The sequence below is a fragment of the Callorhinus ursinus genome, unplaced genomic scaffold (genome assembly GCF_003265705.2).
Source record: "Callorhinus ursinus isolate GAN/ISIS: 27379988/994484 unplaced genomic scaffold, GSC_fseal_2.0 scaffold7, whole genome shotgun sequence".
NCBI classification, from domain to species: domain Eukaryota; kingdom Metazoa; phylum Chordata; class Mammalia; order Carnivora; family Otariidae; genus Callorhinus; species Callorhinus ursinus.
In genome coordinates this window covers 53,596,628-53,621,396 of record NW_027397069.1, presented here as the reverse complement: position 1 = coordinate 53,621,396, position 24,769 = coordinate 53,596,628, and the positions used below count along the sequence as shown (strand labels likewise).

Genomic DNA, 24,769 nt, shown 5'->3' with positions numbered 1-24,769 from the left:
AACAGTGCTTTTTCCCACAGATTTTTGTGCTTGGCACAAACTGCTCTGGTTGTTTGGGATTAGGTGACGTCCAGAGTACCATCGAACCTCGGAGACTGGATTCTTTAAATGGCAAAAAAATAGCCTGCCTCAGCTATGGGAGTGGCCCCCATATTGTCCTTGCAACAACAGGTAACTTAGGGACACAGGGTAGAATTTTAGCCACTGCCTTATTTATTGAGAAACAAGACTTAGGACCACCCCTTAAATCAAGAACATACTTTTTGATTGGGTACGAGTTTTTGGCTCTGCCCTGTGAACTTGACTGTACTTTGGACAACAGGAAATATGAACCTATCTGAATATCAGAGTAAGATAATGGAGCAGATGGAATCTAGCAATTATTGTTTATACTTTAAAAGTTGAACTATTTTGCATTAAAATGCTGAATTCACTCTGGACTTTCTGAACCTGAGATCCCTGATCTATGAAATAAGACACTAGCGCTAATGTCCAAGATGCCCTCTTAACTCCTAGCACTCTGGGATTCTGACCATCAACAGTGACTGATGGCTATATTTGATATTAGTAGTATAAGGAATTGAATACTTTCATGGGTATTTCATGAATTCACACTAATAGGACGTTATACTTAAATCATACCTTAGAGTTTTTCTTAAGCTGGGTATTCATTTTATTAGTATTCTTTGAACTGAAAATAAGGTTTATAAACACTCTTTTGTATACTTATTTCACATAAATTTTTGGGAATTTTGGTTGCCAGTAATAGGCTAGATTTTTTGGACCACTTCTTCACTGGAAACAACTAAAAATTCTAGATAAAATTTTTAATTTTTTTTCATTGAGTCATCAAAGCACTGACAAGGCAGAGAGGAATTAATTATTGGATCATATTTAAGAGAAAGTGTGAACTAAGCTTAAAGGGGAACTTAGAGCTAGTTGCCTTAAGGGCATCTGCCTCCAATTAAATGGAGTTGTGGTTTGATGTACTCATGAGGTAGAAGGGATCATGAGTCAGAGACCTAACATGTTATGCTAGGTCCACAAAGGGCTACAATCTAGGAGCAAGGATGGGCTAACTCTCCCATCTCTCTAAAGCCCTGAAAAGAAAAATCCTTGGCTGTGAGCAAAGCAAGGAGGAACAAAGAAAGAAAACCTCTCCCCAAAGGGTTGTACTTAATGGATTTGTATTCCAGTTCACATCAGACTGAGAGGTCCAAGAAATCTCAAGCCTTGGATTTATTAAAGAAGCACCTTTAAGTGCCTTAATGGCATCACAGAAGTTAATGCAGGTCCTTTCTAGAGGAAGGTACCTTCACTTCATCCTAGGACTGAGGAAGTATAATGCCAATGAAAAATGAGTGTTCAGTGGCAATTAGTAGCACATAGTCAAAGATAACCAGGTACACGAGGAAACAAGGCACCATGACTAAGAACCAGCAAAAAAAAACAACAAAAACTGACTACTAAGTATCAGATATTAGAATTATCAGATACCAGTTACAAGATGGCTATATTTACTGTGTTTGAAAAAGTACAAAATGAGCTTGAAGATACCTGCAGAGATCAAAGAAGATTTGAAAAAGAACCAAATAAACAATATAATTATCAAAATGAAAAACTCAGTGGGCAAGTTTTATAGCAGTTTAGACACATCAAAAGAAAATTAATAAACTGGAAGATTAGAAGAAATTATCTGGAATGTAACACAAAGAGATAATATGGTAGAAAACACAGACAAAAGGAGTATATACTATATGATTCCATTTATTTAAAGTTCGAGAACAGGAAAAACTGAATTCTTATTCAAGATTATATACGGGGAACTTTTGGAGTGAGCATCAGGTTATATATCTTGACCTGAGTGGTAGTACATGGGTATGTGCTTTATAATTATTTATAAAACTGCATATATATTTTATGAACTTTTCTGAATATGTATTATACTACACAATAAATAACATAATAACAACGATTTTAAAATTAACTTGATGATCATTTTATAGATAAGAAAATAGGCCCAGAGAAGTTAAATGATCTTACAGTCTTTTGACTTTCCATCTGATGTTTCTTCCTATTACTCTTAGGAGCATTTCTCTGCTGTTTATTAAAAACCTATCATCCAGCTATTAAAATTGTATCCATTTAAATTTTATCATGTTGCTTTGAGATAGAATATAGTTTATATTTTCCAAATGTATTCTTTTGTAGAATGAGTTTGGTGCTTTTGCACGTGAATTTTTAGTTTTCATTCATGGAGGTGTGCAATATATATGATCATACAATAAAGTAGCTGTTTTGAAAGCTGGTTGTATTTCTTTTTATTTTCAGAAGGAGAAGTCTTTACCTGGGGTCATAATGCTTATAGCCAGCTAGGCAATGGGACAACTAATCATGGTTTAGTGCCCTGTCATATTTCTACTAATTTGTCAAACAAACAAGTCACTGAAGTTGCCTGTGGGTCTTACCATTCTTTGGTGCTAACATCTGATGGAGAGGTGAGAATAATTAGCATAAATCTCATTGATTTTTTTTCAGTAAGATTATATAGATTCTTATAGCAGTCTTAGAAATGTGATCATTTGATTAAAATAACCATCTTCCTCAAATTCAGTCTTATTCTTGTTAGCAATTCATAGTCCTGGTGGTTATATCATGAAGTGTACCTTTATGTAGTAGGGATTTCTATAACTGCAAGATTTAAAAGGCTGTAATGTTCCTTCTATATTGCTATACTCAAGAGTTTTATTTGCAAAAAGAAAAATCCCAAAATGCTGGAAAACATGGCTAAGGTAAAGTTGATATTTTAATAATATTATGTGATATCTGAACAGAATTATTGCTATTTGTGTAGATAATACCGATAATCTAATTTTATCAAGTAACACATTTTGTAGGAATGAATTTTATAAAAACTTCTCTGCCTGTGGTGTGAGAATTTATGGATATCCAGCACTTTGAGACTGAAGGTGAGACACTATAAGGACATGTTAGTGTCCATTTGAGACACTTCATAAATTAGCGTGTTTCATTTTTCAATTCCCAGGTATTTGCCTGGGGTTATAACAACTCCGGGCAGGTAGGATCTGGATCAACAGCCAATCAGCCGATCCCTCGAAGAGTCATGGGCTGCTTACAGAATAAAGTAGTTGTGAACATAGCATGTGGGCAGATGTGTTCGATGGCAGTGGTGAACACTGGGGAGGTAAGAAAGTTATTTCGTATGTTGTTTAAAAAAACCCATTTGCCTTACCAGTGTCATACTGACATGGCATGTTTCTCAACAGAGAGCTTGCTTGCTTCTGTGTTTCATGGGCATTGAGTCTCTGGTTTTCCCTCAGGTCTATGTCTGGGGTTACAATGGAAATGGGCAGCTTGGACTTGGCAGTAGCGGCAACCAGCCAACTCCCTGTAGAATAGCAGCTCTGCAAGGCATTCGTGTCCAGCGGGTATGTCCACAACTCATTTATATGTGCCTGTTTTTAAGTCTTTAGTGGCAAAGATACCAATGGACGCAGTTTTCTTGGCAGATGGAAAGTTTAGCTGCTTGATGTTTTCTTCATTGAAGTAAAGGCTAAAGCTCTATTTCCCTGAATTAAGTTGTAGATGTTCATCAGGAAATTTATGTTTCTAGGCCACTCTCATACATAGCTGTTGGAATGTAAATTGTTACAATCTTTTCCAAGGAAACTTTGGCAGTATATATCAAGAGCCTTGAAAGTATTTATACCCTTTGTTCTATAATTTTATTCCTAGGGTATTATCCTAAGGAACCAAAAAGGAAGACACTTACAGAACTATTGGAGAAGATATAACAAAAGAAGAAAGAGAGAAAGAAAAAAAAATGTTAACTTCAATAAATAAATAATAGATGTAATATAATTTAATCAAATAAGTTAATGGTTGAATAAATTATACTAAATCTGTATGAATGGAAATGTTTGCAAAAGGTTTTTAATGATATGGAAATAGTGCTTTGTGATGTCAAGTAAAAACAAAGATACAGACATGGTGCATGGAGACATGATACATATCCCTATATCTATATAGAAGTAGAAAAATAATCCTGATCTTGAGATTACTTTCATATTTATGCTTTTCTACATTTTTTTCAACATTGAACATGTTTTACTTTTACAATAAAAAAGAAAAAAATTCTTAAAAAGTAAAAGTGTGTTCCATATTCACTCCACACCCCTTGATCTCTGTGAGCATGATGAATGCCATATTAAAGCTGAACAAACCAGACTTATGTCACCATGACTCGTGCTGAACTTACTGCAGTTTTGGCCACACATAGACTAAGCTAGTTCTAGACAAGTACTAGTTACCTTAATGTTTTGCCTCTCTGAGCAGGATGCCTCTTTTTTTTTTTTTTTGCATCTTTGATTCTTAACCTGTCTTGTGAAAGCATATTTGCAGGCCTAAGTGGATTTCATTTTTCCTCTTTCCAGGTTGCCTGTGGCTACGCACACACATTAGTGTTAACAGATGAAGGCCAAGTGTATGCTTGGGGTGCAAATTCTTATGGCCAGTTGGGCATTGGCAATAAAAGTAACCAGTCCTATCCTGCGCCTGTCTTCATGGAAAAGGACAGGTAATATGTGCATTTTCAAAATAACTTGCATGTTCTTTAGTGATAAAACAGAACGTAGACATGATATAGAATTGTGGGGAACTTGCTGCTAATATTAGAATGTTCTTTCATGAGAGCATTCATTCCTTTTCAGAATTGGCTTTTGGAGGCACCTGAGTGGCTCGGTTGAGCAGCTGACTCTTATTTTCAGCTTGGGTCATGATCTCAGGGTCCTGGGGTCAAGCCCATCATCGGGCTCCACGCTCAGTGGGGAGTCTGCTTGAGGATTCTCTCTCCCTCTGCCCCTCCCCACACTCATGCTCTCTCTCTCTCTTAAATAAATAAATAAATCTTTTAAAAATAAATAAATAAAATAAAATTGGCTTTTGAACTGTCGGGGAATTTGTATGTTAAATATTCTACTTTCACTTTCCCATATTTCAGCTACTCTACACTAACCACAAGGACTAAACCTCCAACGACTATGCTACTTTATTCTTCTCCCTCACAAATTACCTTTTCCTCCTCCTTCTTGTTTTCTGTTTTATATTCTTAAGAGGAAGTTGAATAACACTTGAGGTCAATCTTCTGTGGCTTAGGAAAATGAAAGTATCTCAAATAGGGTAGGGTATAAAGCTATTCACTCAGCTCCTTATAAAATGTGCCAGTTGAAAGGATAGGACTGTCTCATTATTTTAGCTCCCAAGCTATCACTATGAGGAAGTGTAAAATGGTTAGAAAATTAAGACTTAGTTTTGCCCACTTGTTTGTGGGTTGTGTTAAGTAATTTGCTGGTTAAAAAAAATCCAGAATTTTTCCCCAAATTATCCTACCATTTCTGAAAGCCTTTTGAGTGTCTCAAACATGGCTGTATCACTGCCTTTTCATTCTACATATTTAAAATCATTTCATTAGTCTTTCTGTTAAACCAGGGTTGTAATCATTGTAGAAATTAATATATTTCCTTTTTTATTGTGCATATTAATTGTTGTTAAATCTGATTTTAAAGTAAATATATGGACACATAGATTATCTTGCATTTTTATACAATTCTTTTATATTTTCCTGTTGGAATATTTAACAACAAAAGTGAAGAACCAGATTGTCATTTTCAACCCACTTGTTTTCATTTGAGTGTTATAAGCTTGGCTAATTTTATTTAACCTGTGTCAAATAGGTTAAAAAAAAAAAGACCTGTTTTTGGTTTCTTTCCCCAAAATCTTAGGATAAGACCCTGGACCTCTTAAGGACTGGGGAGGAGGAGAGGGACTGGAGGCCAGGAACCGGTGGGTGTGCATAGATGCACACAGCCATGCCATTTTCATTTCCCTTAAAGGTAGCTCAGAGCTACTCAGTGGAAAGAGAAGGGACAGTCTTGAGGCTTTGAACAATCACAAAACTGCCTCAGTTTAGCAAATCCAGTCAGTAGGGATGTTTAGTATTTAGACACAACAAAGAAGTGTTAAAGGATCAAGTAAAGGTGTCATGGAAATAAGAACAACATATTTGTATGGCACTTTACCATTTTGCTGGTGCTGTCACACTTCACATACGTTTTAACTCATCTGCAACTGGACTTGCCAGATCCACTGCTATCTGCCCACCGGCAACTTGCCCCACGTTGCACTGCTGGTCCCGATCACCCCAGAATGAGCGCCAGGTCTTCTGACTCTAGTCACGCTGGGCCAGATGGATTATAGGGCAGTGTGGTGGGGGAGGCAGGAGAGGCAGAAAAGCAGGGCAAGGGAGTTATGGAGTGTCAGCTCCTTACCTGGTACTTGGGAGTACTGCTTTTTTGTCTGTTTTAAGAAAACTTAATTTTTTTAAAAAATCTTTTTGACTTTTATCAAATTTTGAATTATAAATGTAAAAAAAAACGTGGAAATAGCTACACACTTGCATGCTCACTCTTGTCCACATAATCATTATTTTGGCTCTAAATATCATGAATGAATGTTTTGAAGGAGATATTCCTGCTTTTCTCTTTTCCATGCCTGAATTCGCTGTGGTCATCCCTGAGTTTGCAGGCTCTCCACCACACGAATATTGCGAGGGAGGAATTTGTAAGTCTGCTGGGACTTGTTTTGCACGTACCCACCCTTTTCAGTGACTGAAACTTGCAGATATGTTATGACTTATCTCTCAAGAACTCACTTCTGACTCTTTGGGACCCATTTCATGGAAGTTTGACTAATTAGAAACAAAAGGATTGAATTTAGGGTGGGGTGGATCTCCCAGTCCTGGTTACCTATTCACAGAAGTGGAAAGTGAAAATCTGTCTACGCTGGATCCTTTGCTCAAATGACAGCCCAAGGAAAACCTTTTAAAATTTTTCCCACAGAGATCTACTTCTGATGAAGAATGCTAATAACATTTGTTAGCAATTTATGTTCACATAAAAGTAATTTTAATGACTAAAGTGATTCTCTTCTCTCTAATCCAGTCATTCCCAATCTTTCTGAAGTCTCACTATTTTGATTTACCAGCATTTGTCTTTGTTCCTGAAGTTTCATAAAAGCATATTTGAAGTCAAATTGATTTAAAGCTAACTTTGCCTTGTGTTTCTGTGAATTTTGTGACACCTTGTGATAATTGGTAATATGTTGGCCTCTTACAAAGCCAGGCTTGGGAGTCACTGCTCTGGGCCCTTATTACCATTCTTTGTTCTCCACTCTTCTTGCTCACAAGTCACCTTTTTTCTCTCCTCATTGTTTTCTGTTTTACATTCTCCCTCACTCTCTGCATTTTCGTTTCTAGTACCACACCCATTAAGCTGCAGTCGTTGGGGATCACTCTGGGGAGGTGACACAAAACTCATTTATTAGGAACGTGTAGTACCTTCTTGTCATTGCACGGGGCTGCAAACTAAAATGTGAAATATGCCAGACATCCTGCCAGTGAAGGTTAGCTCAGTTCACAGTCACCATCTGTTGCATATTAGACTGGAAAATCTGACCTTCGGAATTTGCTTCTTGGTGTGAATCAGATTTAAGAACAGATGACCTTGGGCCACAGTAGGAAGCCTTGGCAGTTGGTTGGGTCCCACGCTTAGACCTGAAGGCTCCCTCTAAACTGTCTCCACTCTTGTTCCTGTAGCAGCTGCTGCCGTCAGCCAAGCCCGTGCCCCACCCCTGACTTCCCGTGCGCTGCTAGGTGCTCCAGGTAAACGTCACGAGGTCGTGCGTAGGGAAGGCCAGCACTCCACAGCCTTCTGCATCCCAACCCCTTTGCCAGGTCTGTTCCACCCTTTCTCCACGAAGCCGTGTTCCCACCTCTTGTAAGGGCAAAGGCTGCTCCCGTTCCATGGAGGCTCATAAAGATATTCCAGAAGCAAATGTAGGAATTAAATTATTCTGGTTTTCTGATGTTGGGTAGAAGGACACTGTTGTGTTTCCATCAGTTACATTTTTCAAAGAACATTATCAGGGAAAAGAGATTTTAAGTGGTCTCCCAGAGTTCCTGCAGCCATTGGTAAACACTTGAGTCACCAGAAGAGACTGGTTTTGAATGTGCCCTGTGCTGGGTAGCTGATTTCATTTACTCTTCACCACAAGGCTGTGAAATGCCTGCTACCTTGTCTTCTGCTCTCCTCACCTTTTTTTTTTTAAGACGATAAAATGGATGATAAGAGTCTAAGTAACTTGGCCCTCACAGGCTGCTGTCTGACCCCCCGCCCATTGCATCAAGCCACGTTAAAATGAAGTACGTTGCTGCCCTCACATTTGGTGTAACATGTGAGGGTAGATGGTAATAGCAGATGCCCTTTATTTGAATAAATGTATTTACTCTATTTCCTTCCCCTTTTTTCCTTATGTGTTGAAAAGAGAAGCCAAATAGTATTGGCCATTTTCCCTGTGTGGGCAAGGAAGGTTCTTTTGTAAAGCCCATAGTGGAAGTTTGGGCCCATTCATTGACTTAACCATGCAGGTAGGAAAGGTCTCACTACCTGAATTGATCATTGGAAATGTGCAGTCTCTATATGAGGGAGGCTTTGCCACTGAAAACACTTAGCAGTAATTCTGTTAAGAAACCTCTACTGGTAGCTACTATTTGTACACCAGACACTGTGCTTGGTGTTTGACGTTTTATCATTTAATTCTCATGTCCTAGCCTTGCAGTGTGATGAAACTGAGGCTCCTAGAGGCTCGGGAACATTCCCACGGTCAGATGGCCTAGTAGAGCTAGGATGAACCCTTAGTTCTGTTTGACTCCAGCATCCAGGCTCTTCACCGTGGCACATCATACGTAGCCTTGTTTCTAGTACTCCTGTCTTCAAGAGCTGAGAACTACCCTTGAATAAATCAGTGAAATTGCTTGGGCCACACATGAAAACAATACATTTGGAGGCAAGCCATCTCCAGCTTGTATGATGTCCATCTTCCCTCCTTGGCTGGGAAACATCCAGTTAAAACAGGTGGTGGAGGGATGTCTCCATCCTTCGATTGCTAGCCTGTCAATGGGGTCTTACACCCCTCAGTCACTCTGTGTTGTTGAGTCTTTCCCAATTAGTCAATAAAATGACCTATAAATTGCTTAGGAAGACACCATATTAAGGAGAGAAACACAGAGAGAAATAAGCCGGTGATTCAGCCTACCAACAACTTATAATCTAGCTGAAGAGGTAAGACATACATCCCAGAGAGGATAAGGGCCAGGCTGGAGTGGTGTAGACAGGATGTGCTTCAAGAGCTCAGGTGAACAAGAGACCTCTTAGTTTGGGGCTATTTGAGCTGGGCCTTGAAAGATGGGCAGGATTTCTAAGGCAGAGAGAAAGGAAAGAACATTCTTGAACAAGGGACTTTAACTGAATAAGAATATTGAGGGGCAGTGAGTACATCTGTGTGTTGGAACGTAGGCAAATGTGATTGGAAAGAGGGCTAGATTATGGAAGGTCTTAATGCCACATGTCTGGATTTTATCTTGTGGGAAGCCACTGATGGTTTGAAAGTACTGATGAGAATGGTGTTTTCAGAGGATTGTTAACCTGCCAGCCTTGTGCAGTTTGGTTCAGAAAAGAGAAGAGTCTAAGGCAGGGAGACAAAGGAGGCTGTTACTTTGGTCCAGATATGGGGTGTGCCTTACCTAGGGTGGTGGTAGATGGGAGAAATTACAAAGAGAGAATCTCTATGATTTGTCAACTGGATATTCTGAAAAAAAGTGGTTAAGTGAGAAGGGAGAAGAAGTCAAAGATGACTCTGAAGTTCTGAGCCTAAGTCACTGAGGATGGTGGTATTATGGTCTGCTATGACAAAATCAGGATGGCGACCTCACTTAGGGTAAACTAGTTTGCTATGTTTTCTGAATCTGTATAGTGGTTTATACTTAGAGAAAATTAATTAGTTCCAAATCAACAAAAACAGAGTTTTCCATTAGAGAAGTATACAGACAACTACCCCTGTGGCCATCATGAACTTATCGTGCTAGGGTCTAGCATATGTCAGTTTCTGAAATCTGCTCTCTTGGGCTCTTGAAGATAGAGTCCAGTGACTCAGAACTATTGACCTTACTGTTTGTAGTGCGAGTTGGGGTGGCCCACAGCATGTTCCATCTAACACTAAAATTGGTGAAATTTTGATGAAAATATTTCTTGATATTGGGTCAAGACCTGCATTAAGTAGCCCAAGTCTTTTTTACATACTTCATTAAGTCCTGTTTTAAGAAAAAAAAAAATCAGATCACTGTTTGGTTAATTTGTTCGTTTTGGTCTCTCCCCTTGGATTGTACTTGCATTTCACAACGGGATGGTACATATTTTTGGAGGCCTACTGGCTAGAAGTGGTAACAAGCAGATCTTCATGACTTGCGCCGTTGAAGGATAGCTAAAATGTAAATAACTGGTGCCTGAAAATTTAGGAGATTAAGTCTTCTGTTGTTTTTTTTAAAATCAGTTAAGGCGAAGGGAAGGAGAAATCAACTTGTTTCTTCTCCTGTTTGCCGTGTTCACTTGGTCTTTCTTTGTGAACTTAGAATTATAGAGATCGCGGCCTGCCACTCTGCGCACACGTCGGCAGCCAAGACCCAGGGCGGGCATGTGTACATGTGGGGCCAGTGCCGGGGCCAGTCGGTGATCCTGCCCCACCTCACCCACTTCTCCTGCACTGACGACGTGTTTGCCTGCTTTGCCACGCCTGCCGTCTCGTGGCGCCTCCTGTCCGTAGGTGAGCAGTCTTTGTCCCTTTGGGTGCTGGCCTGAACACTAGGAAGGCAGCTCTGGTGCTTTCTGTTGTGATAGTAAGGACTTTTTTAGGTGTAGTATCATACAATTGATTTCTGTCTAATGGGCTCCTGTGAAAGGAAACTAATTTGATGGATTAATTTTTCCTGAATGAGAAACCAACATCACATACTACATTAAAAGCAATTTTATTTCACTGCTTTTAATTTTCCTGGGAAACTATATCTTTCATTTTTAGCAAGTCTATTTATTGAAACACGCAAAAATTTCATTGAGTGGAGCCCTTTGGGGCTTTTTAGTTATTGGTTTGCCAGATTTACAAGCAGATGTGTGTGAGGCTCTTATCCTTGATGATAGAGATGTGAAAATCCATATTTAGGGGAAAAAAAGCATTGCTCCGTTGGTCATGTATTTTGGGTATTTTCATGAGAGTCCACAGAACGGTGCTATATTCTGGCCTGCGTTTTCTCTATGTCTGTAGTTAACCCTAGAAACGTCTGGTGTTCCTCTCTCAGAACCCGACGACCACCTTACAGTGGCCGAGTCGCTCAAGAGGGAATTTGACAACCCCAATACGGCTGACCTGAAGTTCCTGGTGGATGGAAAGTACATTTATGCACATAAAGTCCTTCTCAGAATTAGGTAAGGAATCATTGATTTTGAGAATTGAAATAAATACATTCATTATGTTCTAGGTGTTCACAGAACTATGCTAAGTAAGGCTGATTTTGCCCTACGAGCATACAGTGTAGCCAGGGAAACACAGTATGCGTGACACGAGAAATGAGAACTAACGGGGCCGGGGCCGGTGTAGTGAGGGCGGGGGGTGGGGGCGAGGGGGCATCAGGGAGTGAGGACTCTCGGCTTCCGTAGAGACCTTGCAGGTGGTCTGTGCACCTTGGTGTTAGGGCAGCCAGCTGATGCTCGCTCGCTCGCTCGGCGAGTGTGTTCTGGGCTTTGAGCACCGCGTGGGCCCCTTCCACAGAAGGGGCCTTCCCCGCCTAGGAACTGAGCTTTGTCACCCCCCTCATCAGTTGTGGGATAGTGAACTTTGAGATGCTCGGAAAAAAGAGAAGGTGAGGCTTTTGCAGGACAACAAGGTCTGGGGTAAAGTTAACACAGATGACAAAAATCAGATTTATTGATGTATAATTTTTGAACCATTGAGCTGCATCCCTTTGAAGTGCGCAGTTTGAGGAGCTTTGACTCCTCAAAATATACATAATATGTATATTTATGCCTGTGGAACCACTGCCCTAAATCAAGATATAGAACGTTTCTGTCACCCCTCAAAGGTCCCTCATGCCCCGGGTCTGGGGCAAGCACTGATCTTCTTTCAGTCACTCTAGATCAGTTAGCATTTTCTAGAACTTTATGTTAATGGAATTCATTTCATTTAAATGGAAAAGTGTAATCTTTAGTGCCTGGCTTCTTTCTCTTAGCATAACGATTTTAAAAATCATTATGTCATTGTGTACCAGATATTTAAATCCTGCTACAGTGAATCACAAACGCAGCATGGCATTTTAGCCTCAGGTTCACCTCTTAGGCCGCACAGCATGTGTTCCCTCTCGCGATAGCTCCTAAGCCTACCTGGAAGGGGTGGGGGTTATTAGTGTGCTAGGCCTCCTGTAACAAAGTGCCACACGCTGAGTGACCTCAACAACGGACACGTATTCTCCCCCAGTTCTGGAGGCCGAAGTCCACGGTCCAGCGGTTGTCAGGGTGCGTTTCCCCTAAGGGAGACTTCATGCCTCTCCTCCACCATCGGGCTGTTTGCTGGCAGTCTTCGGCATTCCCCGACTTGGGGCAGGATCACCCCAGTCTTTCCGTGGGGCTCTCCCTGTGTGCATGTCTGTGTCCAAATTCCCTGTTTTTATAAGGACACCAGTCATACCGGATTAGGCTCATTTTAACTTGATGACTTCTGTAAAGGCCCTTTCTCCAAATACTGATAGATTCTGAGGTTAGGGCATCAACCTATGAATCATCGGGAGGAGGGCGTGGGGAGGGGGGACACCATTCAACCTAGAGGAGGAGGTAAAGAAACAAAGTTACTCAGCGTTCATGAAAATAACCCCACCTGATTGCCATAAAGGCCGCTCAGCGGCCACGGCGCGGGAATGGGGCCTGGGAGGCCGGCCCTGTGTTAGCCCCGCATGGCGGCCGGGCCGCTCCGCGATGCCGGTCGGCGCCTGCAGCCTTGTGCGGTAAGTGCTCGTGGGTGAGCTCCCCGGCCAGCACAGGAAGCGAGGGACCAGGACAGGGACACGCAGGTGTGCAAGTGGAAGCGAATCCTGCGCGGTGCTGTGTTTCCCCTTCTCGTTGTCAGTTCCCCCCTGTGAGCCCCACGAACACGTGTCTCTCGGGGCGGGGGGGTCTGCTCTCGCCGGGAGCGAGGGCCCACGGGCTTCTCTCTTCCTTCAGGTGTGAGCATTTTCGTTCTTCACTGGAAGACAACCAGGATGATATCGTAGAAATGAGTGAATTTTCGTATCCTGTTTACCGAGCCTTCCTGGAATACCTATACACGGACAGCATCAGCCTTCCTCCGGAGGAGGCAGTAGGTAACCGCTCCCCGACTTGTCCCAACTTGTCCCGACTTGTTCCGACTTGTCCCGACTTGTCCCGGCGGTCGGCAGCGGGCTGAGGGGCTGGCAAGGCGGAAGTGGCTGTGTGGGCGACCACAGACGTAGTTCTCTTGTTGGGCGTCAGACCCAGACCCCTTTCCCTTGTTACTGCTTCGTACACAGGGTGACTTGGTAGCTGTCACACCACCAGCGCTGTGGAGGGGCTGCCATTCTCGCGGAACTAGTGTCCGTCAGTAACGCGCGTGACTGTCTGCCTTCCGGGTGTTTGCAGCATAAACAAGATAAATGCACGCGGTAATAATAAGCCCTGCCGGTCTCCAGAGCCAGGAATGTCCCTCCACATGGCTCTGGGACCGAACACTGTGGGCATTCTGGGGCCTTCTGTCCTGAAGGTGGTGTGGGGCGTTCCCCGCGCCTCAGGCGTGGGGACAGTAAAAAAGCAATACAGGTTATCAAACAGGCGCAGAGTGAAAAACATCCTACATCTCAGGTTACAGCCGTCAGCAGTATTGCTGGCCAGAGGCGCAGAGAATTAAAGAATTACTTCTATAAGGAATTAGAGTTCAGCCCTCAAATTTTTAAATGAAATATTCATTTCACATGTATACATCCAATCTCACTTTGTACCTGATCAGCATTTAATTTTCCTCAGGGAAACAGAAATCTGATTTCTGAAGTTTTATAGTCTGCCCTCCCTTCTTCCACGAATGATTTAGTGCCCATGCCCCATATGTGCCACAGCTCTGGCCCTTACCCTGGGGAGCTGGTATTCGGATGAACACCAGTCCTTAACAGGTCAGTCCAGGCGGTCAGTTAGGAGGGCTGGGAAAGCCTCTGGGAGGAAGCGCGTGGAGCAGAGAGCTGGGGGAAGCAAGAGAGGGCGAGCAGTGCCCAAGGGAAGAGCCTTCTAAACAGGGCAGCAGTGAGTGCAGAAGTCTGAGGCAGGAACAGACTGGGCGTGTGGAGGGGGAGGGAGGGAGAGGGAGGGAGGCGGGGGTGTGAGGGAAGTGACACTCACTGTGGTAAGTATTAGGTCAGGCAGCGGGATGTGGGCAAGAACACGCCTGCCCTTGGAGGCCGTGGTGAAGTGCTTGTTTTATTCTTGGTATGATGGAAAGCCTTGGAAGGTTTTGCGCATGAGGCTTCTGTTACTTAGGATTTGCTTTAACAGCAACATTTTTTAAAAAATTCGGTTTAAACAGGATAGTTTCTCTTTCACACAGGGAGACAGTGCAGGGCATCCCTCCGTGTGGCTCCTGCACTCATGGTCCAAGGCTGTGTTTGCATTACCTGTGGCAGGATGGAGGAAGGGACCACGAGGAAGGGGCAGCGGGCAAATCCCAGTGTCTCTTACGGCAGGGTCCTGGAAGTTCCACTTATTCCAAACCATGGACCAGAGATGGCCAAGGACAGAACCCCAGCTGCGTGAGAGGTTGGGGGAAGTGGTCGTGGAAGAAAGAGAGAACGGATCTGTGTGGATATGGGGGGCAGGGGAAGCGAGGCAACTTCTACAGTAGGAGTGATGTGATTTATTTTTTTATTTCGGTTTTTTAATTTAAATTCTAGTTAACATATATGGTAAGATTGGTTTCAGGTGTAGAATTTAGTGATTCATCACTTACGTGTAACACCCAGTGCTCATCACAACCGATGTCCTCCTTAATGCCCATCACCCATTTAGCCCATTCCCCGCCCACCTCCCCTCCAGTAACCTTCAGTTTGTTCTCTAGAGTTAGGAGGAGTCTCTTTTTGGCGACGCCTGGGTGGCTCAGTCAGTTGAGTGTCCGCCTTCGGCTCAGGTCATGATCCCAGGGTCCTGGGCTTGAGCCCCACATCGGGCTCCCTGCTCAGCGGGGAGCCTGCTTCTCTCTCTCCCACTCCTCCTACTTGTGCTCTGTCTCTCAAATAAATAAAATCTTAGAGAGCAGGGGGAGGGGCAGAGGGAGAGGGAGAGAGAGAATCCTCAAGGAGACTCCCCACTGAGCACATGCCTGACACAGGGCTCAATCCCAGGACCCTGGGATCGCGACCTAAACCAAAATCAGGAGTCAGCCACTTAACCCACTGAGCCACCTAGTTCCCCCTATAGTTAAGAGTCTCTCATGGTTCGCTTTTCTCTTCTTTTTCCCCCTTCCCGTTTGTTTTGTTTCTTAAATTTCACATGAGTGAAATCATATGGTATTTGTCTTTTTCTGACTGACTTTCTTCACTTAGCATAGTACACTCTAGCTCTATCCACGTCATTGCAAATGGCTAGATTTCATTCTTTTTGATGACTAATATTCTATCTTCTTTATCCGTTCATCAGTTGATGGACATTTGGGCTCTCTCCATAGTTTGGCTATTGTTGATAGTGCTGCTATAAACATTGGGGTGCATGTACCCTTTTGAATCTGTATTTTTGTGTCCTTTGGGGTAAATACCTAGTAGTGCAATTGCTGGATCATAGCATAGCTCTATGTTTAACTTTTTGAGGAATCTCTGTATTGTTTCCACAGTGGCTGCACCAGTTTGCATTCCCACCAACAGTGCAAGAATGTTCCCCTTTCTCTGCATCCTCACCAACATCTGTTGTTGTTACCTCTGTTAATTTTAGCCATTCTGACAAGTGTGAGGTGGTATCTCATTATGGTTTTGATTTGCATTTCCCTGATGCTGAGTGATGTTGAGCATCTTTTCATGTGTCTGTTAAAAGACCAGTAATTATGATGGTTCAGTTGCAAGGTGACTATACCCTGGGTTTGGGTGGTGTAGCAATGGAGGTATTGAGAAGAGATCATATTCTGGATATATTTTAAAGATGAAGCTGATGGGATTTGCTCACGGATGGCACGTGGGGTGTGAGGAAAAGAGAGAAGGATCACTGCTCTAAGGTATTTGGCCTGAGTAGCTGGGTTAATGGAAATATCATTCACTAAGATGAGGAAGATGGAAAGCAACAGGTTTTGCCCTTGAGTTTGAAAAGTCAAAGGAGTTTGAGTTGCTTCTTAGACATCTGCATGGCAGTTCTTTTTATAGGCCCACTCCCAACATTTGCAGGGCCCTGGGTGGGAGTCCAAATAAAGACCCTTGTACATTTGTATAAAAATTCAAAGTTATGTGTTTCAATTGAAATATGTTCAATCCTCATACTTTGAAAAATACACCTTTATTGAGAACTGAAAGGCCAGGCTGGAGTTGTAGTTGGAACTGAGGATTTTAGGACTCCTTAGAGTTCCTCGAGGGAATGCACAGGAAGCATAGACCTCAGGCCTCCAGCTTGCGGCCAGCCATCTTTCTTTACCCACCACCAGCTACACCCTGCATTGCAAGGGGTGTGTGGGCCTCCCAGCCGGCGCATACAAGCTCCATCTACCCCCATCCTGCTGGGGCTGGGCATCTGTGCACTGGTGGCATGGTCTGGAGGGGAGGGAATATCCACATATGTGGCCTCAGGGCCAATTAGGTAGGGAATTCCAGAGTCCCCTGTAATCCAAGTGTGGTCTAGGAGTGGGTGCATGGCTCCCTGGTCACTGTGGGGAGGATTGTGCCTGGAGGAGGTGCAGATCCAGGCTGTTTTGAGCTGGGGCTCAGGACAGGGTCTTCTCTGAGGGCAGCATTTCTGTAATTCTGAAGCTCAGGAGGGTGTGGGGCTATATATAGAAATTTGGGAGTTTTGGAGAACTGACCGAAAACAATTGAGCCATCATGGCTCTCAAGATTTCAAAAGATTTCAGTTCCTCCATGGGGCCATAGGCCCTTCTTCTATAATTTTGATAGTATTGGTCATGTTACAATGAAAACAAGCTTCCAGTCCAGTCCTCCCACGTGCACCCAACTTAGTAGCAGAGAGATGGAGAAACATTTGATGTTGTCAGATTGATGAAATCCTGGCTCTTTGTGCTTTAGGCCTCCGTGAAGCACCTTGCATGAAAGGTTAGCCTGCAGTAGATGTGACCCTTTTCTAGTAGAGGATACAGCTAAGCTTTTGATCAGGCGGCAAGCCAGGCCTGAGTGTAGACCTAGCAAGTGTGCCTCCCCGAGAGCGGGCACTACTGGTCTCCTGCTGCTTCGTCCCATTCATGCGAGGGCAGGAGGAGCCTCCAGTATTTCTAGCCGGGCCTCCTAGCCAAACACCATGCCTTTCATAACGACAAAGTATTTCTGGCGTTCTTTATACTGATTAACAAATGCTCTCATGGAGATTTAGAGAGCCATATCCTTGGCTTACATAGGTTTCTCTCTCTGCGGTGACTGATGTGAAAGTAGGCGACAGAGAATACAGCAGGAATCATCAGTATGTATTAGATGGCATTTTAAGCTGGGGGGCAGGGGGTTGGTGCTGGAGGTCACTGAGGACTGAACCCTGGGGCACTCAAACATGGGGAAGTTAGGAAGAATGGCCCAGCCACGAGACTGAAGAGAATTAGGGAGAAGAAAAACAGCAGCCAGTAACACAGTTTCAAGAGTGTCACCAACCACATGGAATTCTGTGTAAATGTTGAGTGAGATGAACTGGAGAACAGCCCCTTGGGTCTGGCTCCATGGAAGCATTGGTGGCATCGGGGCATCCAGGGGATGGGATTCTACTGGAATGGCTTCGGGGGGGAATGGGAAATGAGAACATGGAGGCAGCAGACAGAGAGGATGTTTCCCAGGTTTGCAGAGAAATGGGGGAGACTGATGGGAGGCACATGTATCCATGAAAGGTTTCTCTTTTTTCTTTTGTAAAATTATGAGCATTGTTTCAGCATGTGCATGTGCTGAGGGAAATGACCCAGGAGGACAGGTCATAATGCAAGGGGAGGGACAACCCGAGCAGCCTTTCTAGGAAAAATATGCAGGCCATTTTCACTGTGCACCTGCTTTGCCACAGCTGCTCATTTGTGGGTTGTATTTGCTCAGTTCGGCTGCGTTCCCAGGTAGAGCCACGCTCAGGATGGAAGTCAGCGCACGTCTGTGTATACACAGCTCTTCCCCAAGGCTTACGTTCAAGTATGCTCTCTGGAGGATGGAGCGAGTTGAAGCAGGATGCTTGAAATCACTCCCTCTAATAAACATCTCTTCCCACCAGGGTTGCTAGATTTGGCTACATTTTATAGAGAAAATCGTTTGAAAAAGCTCTGCCAGCAAACTATCAAGCAAGGAATCTGTGAGGAGAATGCCATCGCTCTGCTTTCGGCTGCCGTGAAGTATGATGCTCAGGTCAGAAAAGCATTCTTTCAACTAGCTGACCTTCTGGGAAAATGTTAGGTGTTTACTTCATACATTACACTAAAATCAACTCTAAGAGATTAAAGATTTAATGTAAACAAGTGAAGTATCCAGAAGCACCAGAAAAAGTGAACATTTATATATTGTTAGGGTAGGTCTCCCAGGCAGAAGCCATAAAGGAAAGGATTGATAGATCTGATTTCAGAAAGAAAAAAAAAAAGTCTATACACCAAAAATACCACCGAGAAAATTAGAAAGTAAATGATACACTGGGGAAAATATCTGCAACATATCATGAAGCACATTTACCATAGTTAATGCAGAATTCTTGGAAAACAAAAAGAAAACATGAGCGTTTGATGGAAATAAATGGACCAAGAACAAAATGGGCTTATGAATAAATGGAAAATATAAGTGAAAACAAGGTATAATTTTTCACCTGTGACACAGGGAAACATAATCTTAGAGATAATGCAGCCTCAGCATGATGGATGTTCTCCTGAACAGCCGCTGAGGGTGTGAACTGGGGCAGTCGTGTCGGGGGTGATCCGTACCAAGTGTACTGAGAGCTTTAAAGGTGCAATTCTTTAAGGAATTCCCTTGTAGGAATTTATCATAAGGAAGTGATCATGGATTTGGACAGAGACTTAGCTTCAAAGATGTTTATTGCAGCACTGTTTATAATTTTGAAAAATTAGAAAAAGCCAACAGGAACAGTGGAGGATTGTTTCCACTGTAGAATGTTATATACTATGAAATTATACAGCTACTCACAGTGTATTATTAATTGAAAAACGATGCCCCTATTTTTGTTCTTTATTAATGCATAAGTAGCTGAATTTAAAAAGACTGAGATTCATTATCTACATAGAGAAAAAAGACTGTCAAAGGTCATCTTTGAATGGTGGGATTATGGATGATTTTTATTTCCTATCTTTGCTTGTTTTTTTCTGAACCTTCTACAGTGACCGTGTATTGTTTTGATAATAAAGAAAGGAAAACCTGTCTTAGAGCTAAATCTTTAGGAAGCAGGCCATACTTCTTGGAGTCGATTTCCTTTTGTTATAAGGATATCCTCTCCTTTGGTTAAAAAACAGGAACATTTAGTGGTGGGCAGAGAAAAGCTTATAACTTCTTTTCTGCTTATATAAATAAATATGCTTATTAAAGAAAATTTGGAAAACATAGAAAGTAGGAGGAAGAAGATGACTCCTCAGCCAGAGAACATTAACATTTTCATACAGCTCCTTCTGTTTTTCCCTAGGTCATGTGATACAGATTTCTCTAAACTGGATTTTTTTTCACTTAACATTTAAAAAAAATCTTAACCCACCTTGAAACCTTCACATTTAAAAGCATAGTGAATGTCTTTCATCAACCTAATCATATATTGGGCCCTAAAACATGCAAAATGCTTCATGGCTAGGCATCGTCTCTGCACAGTCTTTCCTCAAGTTTCTTGAAGTCATGGGGGTAGTCCTGGGGGCTGGCGGGCTCTCTCCCAAGTGATGAGGCAGTGGGCACACGGTGTTTCCACCTGAACTAGGCTTCATCTTCAAGACTTCTTCATAGTCCCTATTTATGTGAATTATCTGTATGGTTACCTTCCGGCCCTCGGTTTTCTAGAAAGTAAGCTCCTTGAGGAATGGCAGGGACTTTGTTTTGCTCCCAACCTTATGCCTAGTGCCAAGGGTAGTGCCTAACACAGAGCAGAAACTCTTTTCAGGTAGAAACCTTTGAGCTCCTATAGGGGAATATAAAAGTGGAGTATTTTGCAAATGGAATGAACAATGCAAATACTGTCTCAAGAATTCATACACATGGTGCCTGTGCCTATCTCTGAGAAGAGAAAGATTCTTTGTGTGGGCTGGCATGGAGGAACTTGAATATTTTACTCCATGTTACTTAAATTTTTACAAGCATAGACTCACATTAGCCGCCCAGTTTTGTGCGGTACTGACATCTCTTCCTCTTGGCTCTCAAATCCTTTTTCCTTCCTGTGTCTTTGGAATTTTCATGCGATGTTGCATTGCATTGGGATAGACAAATTTGTTAAAACATTTTTTGTTGTTATTCCTAGGATTTAGAAGAATTCTGCTTCAGGTTTTGCATAAACCATTTGACTGTAGTAACACAGACTTCAGGCTTTGCAGAAATGGACCATGATCTTCTCAAGAACTTTATCAGCAAAGCAAGCAGAGTTGGAGCCTTTAAAAATTGATCCTCACCTGCAAGAAATAATTTTTAGCATTTCCATTTTCCCTGCAAAAGCCAGAGAATAACTTCTCCTTAATAGTATTTATGATGAGCTACCCTTGACTGAATACTTACGTTCTGTCGAAAGAAGGCGGTGGTCAGTCTGCCCCATCAGCTGAAATCTGAAGTTGACGGTAGAAAGCATTCAGTGCTCTGATCAGATGTGACTAAGCCCAAGGGAAAAAAACTGAAATGTCGTATTTACCATTTCCTCTTTCGAGTCACTTAAGTTGGACACTTTTGGTACATTGGTCTAAGTATATGCTATTCTAGCCAAATTTTCATTCTTTCAAAAGCTGGTATCACACAGAAAGCTTGACGAGGAATGCTGTCATAACGTATTGTCAGCATCCAGCACAGCGCCTTCCATACTAAGTAGGCACTCAGTTAATTTCTTATAAATCTGAAGCATGCCCTTAGAACAGCTTTATTTGTGGGATACTGGATGAAGGAATAACTTGCACAAAAACAAATTTGAAATAGCCTGTAACAAGTGAGGTTCGTATTCTTCTGGTAACTGGTTCTGAGTCATAGTGACTAACTATGAGCATTAATTAAAATCCACAAACAGCCTTGGCAAATAATTGTCAGAGTCCCAAGGGCTAATTTTAATTTCCTGTTTACTCTGAGTCATTAATTTCTCATATGGGATTATTGAATATGAAGTATTGTCTCTGAATGAATGTTATTTCTGGGCTCATCTGCCTTATATAATTGCATTATGTCTTTCCCTTTTGTGTTAAGAGAGATTTGCCTGTGTAAGTAAAGATGATTATGCGTTTCTCTTGTAGTTGACTTTTATGTCACTATAAAACAGTTCTCTTAACCTGGCACAGAATAATTATGAAGTGCTAGCTGAAAAGGATCTCACACATTTCATGGACAGCATTAACAAGAATGAGATAAATTTATACTTTTTAGATCAAAACAAGTTACCCAACTGCAAGAAAGAAACTGGAACGGGATGTAGGATGTAGCGTCAGATTCCTCTAATACGTGGTTTCACTATATGATACGTGTTTCACAATATATTATGTAAAGAAAAACTCTTTTGGAATTAGAAACCTTGTTCTGATGCTGAACCATTTGATAATAAAGTGCTTATTTGCAGATAATAGGACAAATGTGTGGTTTTTTAATCCCTAAGGGGCGGCAAAATTATATCAACCTGACATCACTTAGATTTACAAAAACCCATTTGATAAAAGCTTATTTTTGGAAGCAGCTACTCAGATAAGGTATCATAGCAAAGCCCATCCTAAAACATAAATGGCACATAACATAATTACTGTTCATATTATTAAACGTGACTGCTCTTTATTGGTGAGGTCACCTTCGTTTTTGTTCTTTAAAGACTTTATTTGTGAGAGAGCACCCGTGCACGCACAAGCGAGTGGAGAGGCAGAGGGAGAGGGAGAAACAGACTCCCTACTAAGCAGGGAGCCTGACCACATGGGGCTTAATCCCAGGACCCCAGGATCATGACCTGAGCCGAAGGCAGACACTTAACCGACTGGGCCACCCAGGACCCCCAGTGAGGTCACTTTTGAATCCTTAGTTCCTTTTTATCTGTTTTTGCAGACCTTAGCTGGTAGGGGCAAAGTGGCCTGGATGTCTCTAGTTCTAAATCAGAATGCTGTTTTTAGAATTATGTAGTCTTATTCAGCTATTTGTTATTTTAAGTCAGCCATATATACCATTTGTTTTGATTATTTGATAGATGTGCTATTTTATCTAGCAGAGTAACATTCCGACGTGGGATTGGCCACAGCTATCAGCTCGGGCTGTTGGACAGCTGCAGGCTGCGTTGCTGACGCTCCCCGCCTCAGCCTCCTGCGCCACTGACATGCCTTTCCATCCTCATGAGCTCTTCTGAAACCTCTTCCTTTCTTGTCTATTTCTGACGGGGTCTTCTGAAGCTTCTTGATGCCTCTTTCTTTTATGAAATCATTTCACGTAGAAATTGGAACACTCGGGGCGTCTGGGTGGCTCAGTCGGTTAAGTGTCTGCCTTCAGCTCAGGTCATGATCCAGGGTCTTAGGATTGAGTCCCACGTCAGGCGCCCTGCTCGGCACAGAGTCTGCTTCTCCCTCTCCCTCTGCCTGCCACTCCTCCTGCTCGTGCTCTCTCTCAAATAAATAAAATTTTAGAAAAAAAATTGGAACACTCAAAGGGGACAGGTAAGGTTATTTAGGCATGAGAAATGGCCTGCCCTTTCCCGAATGCCACAGAGTCAATAGCCATGCTTCCAGAGTACCAGTTCCTCAAAAGGGCTGGATGGACTTACCCAGATTTTCTAAACTTTGCTATGTGTAGATTTGCACTGCTATGTCTCTCAGTTCTTATCTCTGTGTACAATAGAATGATCTATGGAACTTTTACAAAATACAGATTTAAGGATTCTAATTCAGTACATTTAAAAAACTCCCCAAGTAATTTTGATGTTTAGCCAAGTATGAAAATCACTATTTAACCCTTAAAATCTGGGACTCCACACAAGACAGGGCTAATTAGGCCAGCTGAGAGATGACAGATGAGTCCCGTGGATACATCCCTGAAAAATACATTCCTTTCTCTCTGGTCTTTGAGGATAGGCTTGCCATCAACACTCCTATATGAAGGATCACAACACTTTCTTTCTAACAGATGAGTGTTTGTAGAGCCCCAGAAACCTTGCTGTTCAGTTAGGGATATGTGAGGGAAAAGGTACATTTTTCATCATAATGACACTGCATCAGAGATTAACAAATCCTTTATCTTACATAAATTCATCTTAGGTTTTTCTGTTTTCCAGTTCTGTTTCCTCTCTGCTCACACAAGGAAGTACAATGATTTAGAGCTTCTGGTATAATTCCAATACAGCTTACACAGAGAAGGGTTAAGATTTTATAGGAATACCATCACCCGCCAATAGAGGTTTGTGAAGATATCATTTAATGCTTTTTAAAACTAAAGGTTAATGTTCTTCAGCTGAGACCTGAAGAAATTGCCAGTCATTCTGGACCAAACATGATTTCTATTTAGAGGCAGGATTCCTGAGCAGTGATAATGAAAAGAAACAATGATAAACTACATAGTCTTGTCTTGTTTTTTGTTTTGTTTTGGGTTTCTTTGGTCTATCTTATTAGCCCTCCCCATGCTAATATTACAACAGACGGGTTGGGAAAATTGCAAAGAAAAATGAAAAATGATACCTGTTATTTTTAATTCAGTCTCTGCCAAAGCATAAACACATAAACCATACTGATTTCCTCTCACTCAATTCTGTTGAAATCATGACATTTTCTGTCAAGGAAATAAGTGAGGTTGGTCTGTGGCATACATTTAACTTCCATATTAAATTGTCATTATCTTACATGCCAGTGCTAGTATATAAGTATACTCCCAAAATAACAAACACAGAAAAAGATTCCCGAGAATACCCAGCTTCATATTAAAAGAGCTTGTTTTAATTCCGTTCAGACATTATACTGCGTTATCAAGATATATTTCTACGTAAGATGCTATACTTGTGGTAGAAATTTGCTATTTCTAAAGGCAAGGTTTCCTGTTGTCCTGTAAAATACATATTTAGTCCAAAGGAAAATTCTACTGAATGAATCATTACTAATGCCATGGACACCAGCCCAAAAATGAGGAACAAAAAGGTGCTTTGACAGGCAAGTTTCTTTGAAATCATCCAGATGGCAGTAGAACTAGTAGATAGGGTTTTTCTCCCACCATTTGCACCTGAGAACTGTAATGAGGAGTAAATAAATGAATGAATTTGAACTTGTCCTTTTACTATAAAGAGCTTTAACTGCTAGAATGCTAAATCTCTGAAGTGATTAATTTTCTATCATCCAGACTAAAAACTTGTAGTGTCATAAAGACTGCTCGATTTTGCCTTGCCCTAAGAGATGCATTTCATGTAAGATCCCCATCCAACAAAAATACAGTCCGCTGAGGTATGCTTGCTGCTTTTCCGGCCCTAAGCTC

The 24,769-nt window shown here is 42.0% G+C and overlaps 1 protein-coding gene across 20 annotated transcripts in view; it reads left to right on the top strand.

Moving 5' to 3' along the window:
* The window catches only part of RCBTB2 (RCC1 and BTB domain containing protein 2), a 44,271-nt gene extending 22,356 nt beyond the window's left edge, over window positions 1-21,915 (top strand). For 17 of the 20 annotated variants that reach the window (XM_025874911.2, XM_025874902.2, XM_073894549.1 and 14 more), the window contains 11 exons: window positions 21-171; window positions 2,332-2,498; window positions 3,047-3,205; window positions 3,342-3,449; window positions 4,455-4,597; window positions 7,673-7,738; window positions 10,544-10,734; window positions 11,267-11,393; window positions 13,179-13,318; window positions 18,396-18,526; window positions 20,616-21,915. In XM_025874911.2, the coding sequence (XP_025730696.1) occupies window positions 21-171; window positions 2,332-2,498; window positions 3,047-3,205; window positions 3,342-3,449; window positions 4,455-4,597; window positions 7,673-7,738; window positions 10,544-10,734; window positions 11,267-11,393; window positions 13,179-13,318; window positions 18,396-18,526; window positions 20,616-20,756 (1,524 nt within the window). In that variant the 3' untranslated portion in view covers window positions 20,757-21,915. The remainder of the gene's footprint in view (window positions 1-20; window positions 172-2,331; window positions 2,499-3,046; window positions 3,206-3,341; window positions 3,450-4,454; window positions 4,598-7,672; window positions 7,739-10,543; window positions 10,735-11,266; window positions 11,394-13,178; window positions 13,319-18,395; window positions 18,527-20,615) is intronic. The other 3 variants (XM_025874909.2, XM_025874905.2, XM_025874915.2) reach the window with 1 other exon arrangement.
* The last annotated feature ends 2,854 nt before the right edge of the window (window positions 21,916-24,769 follow it).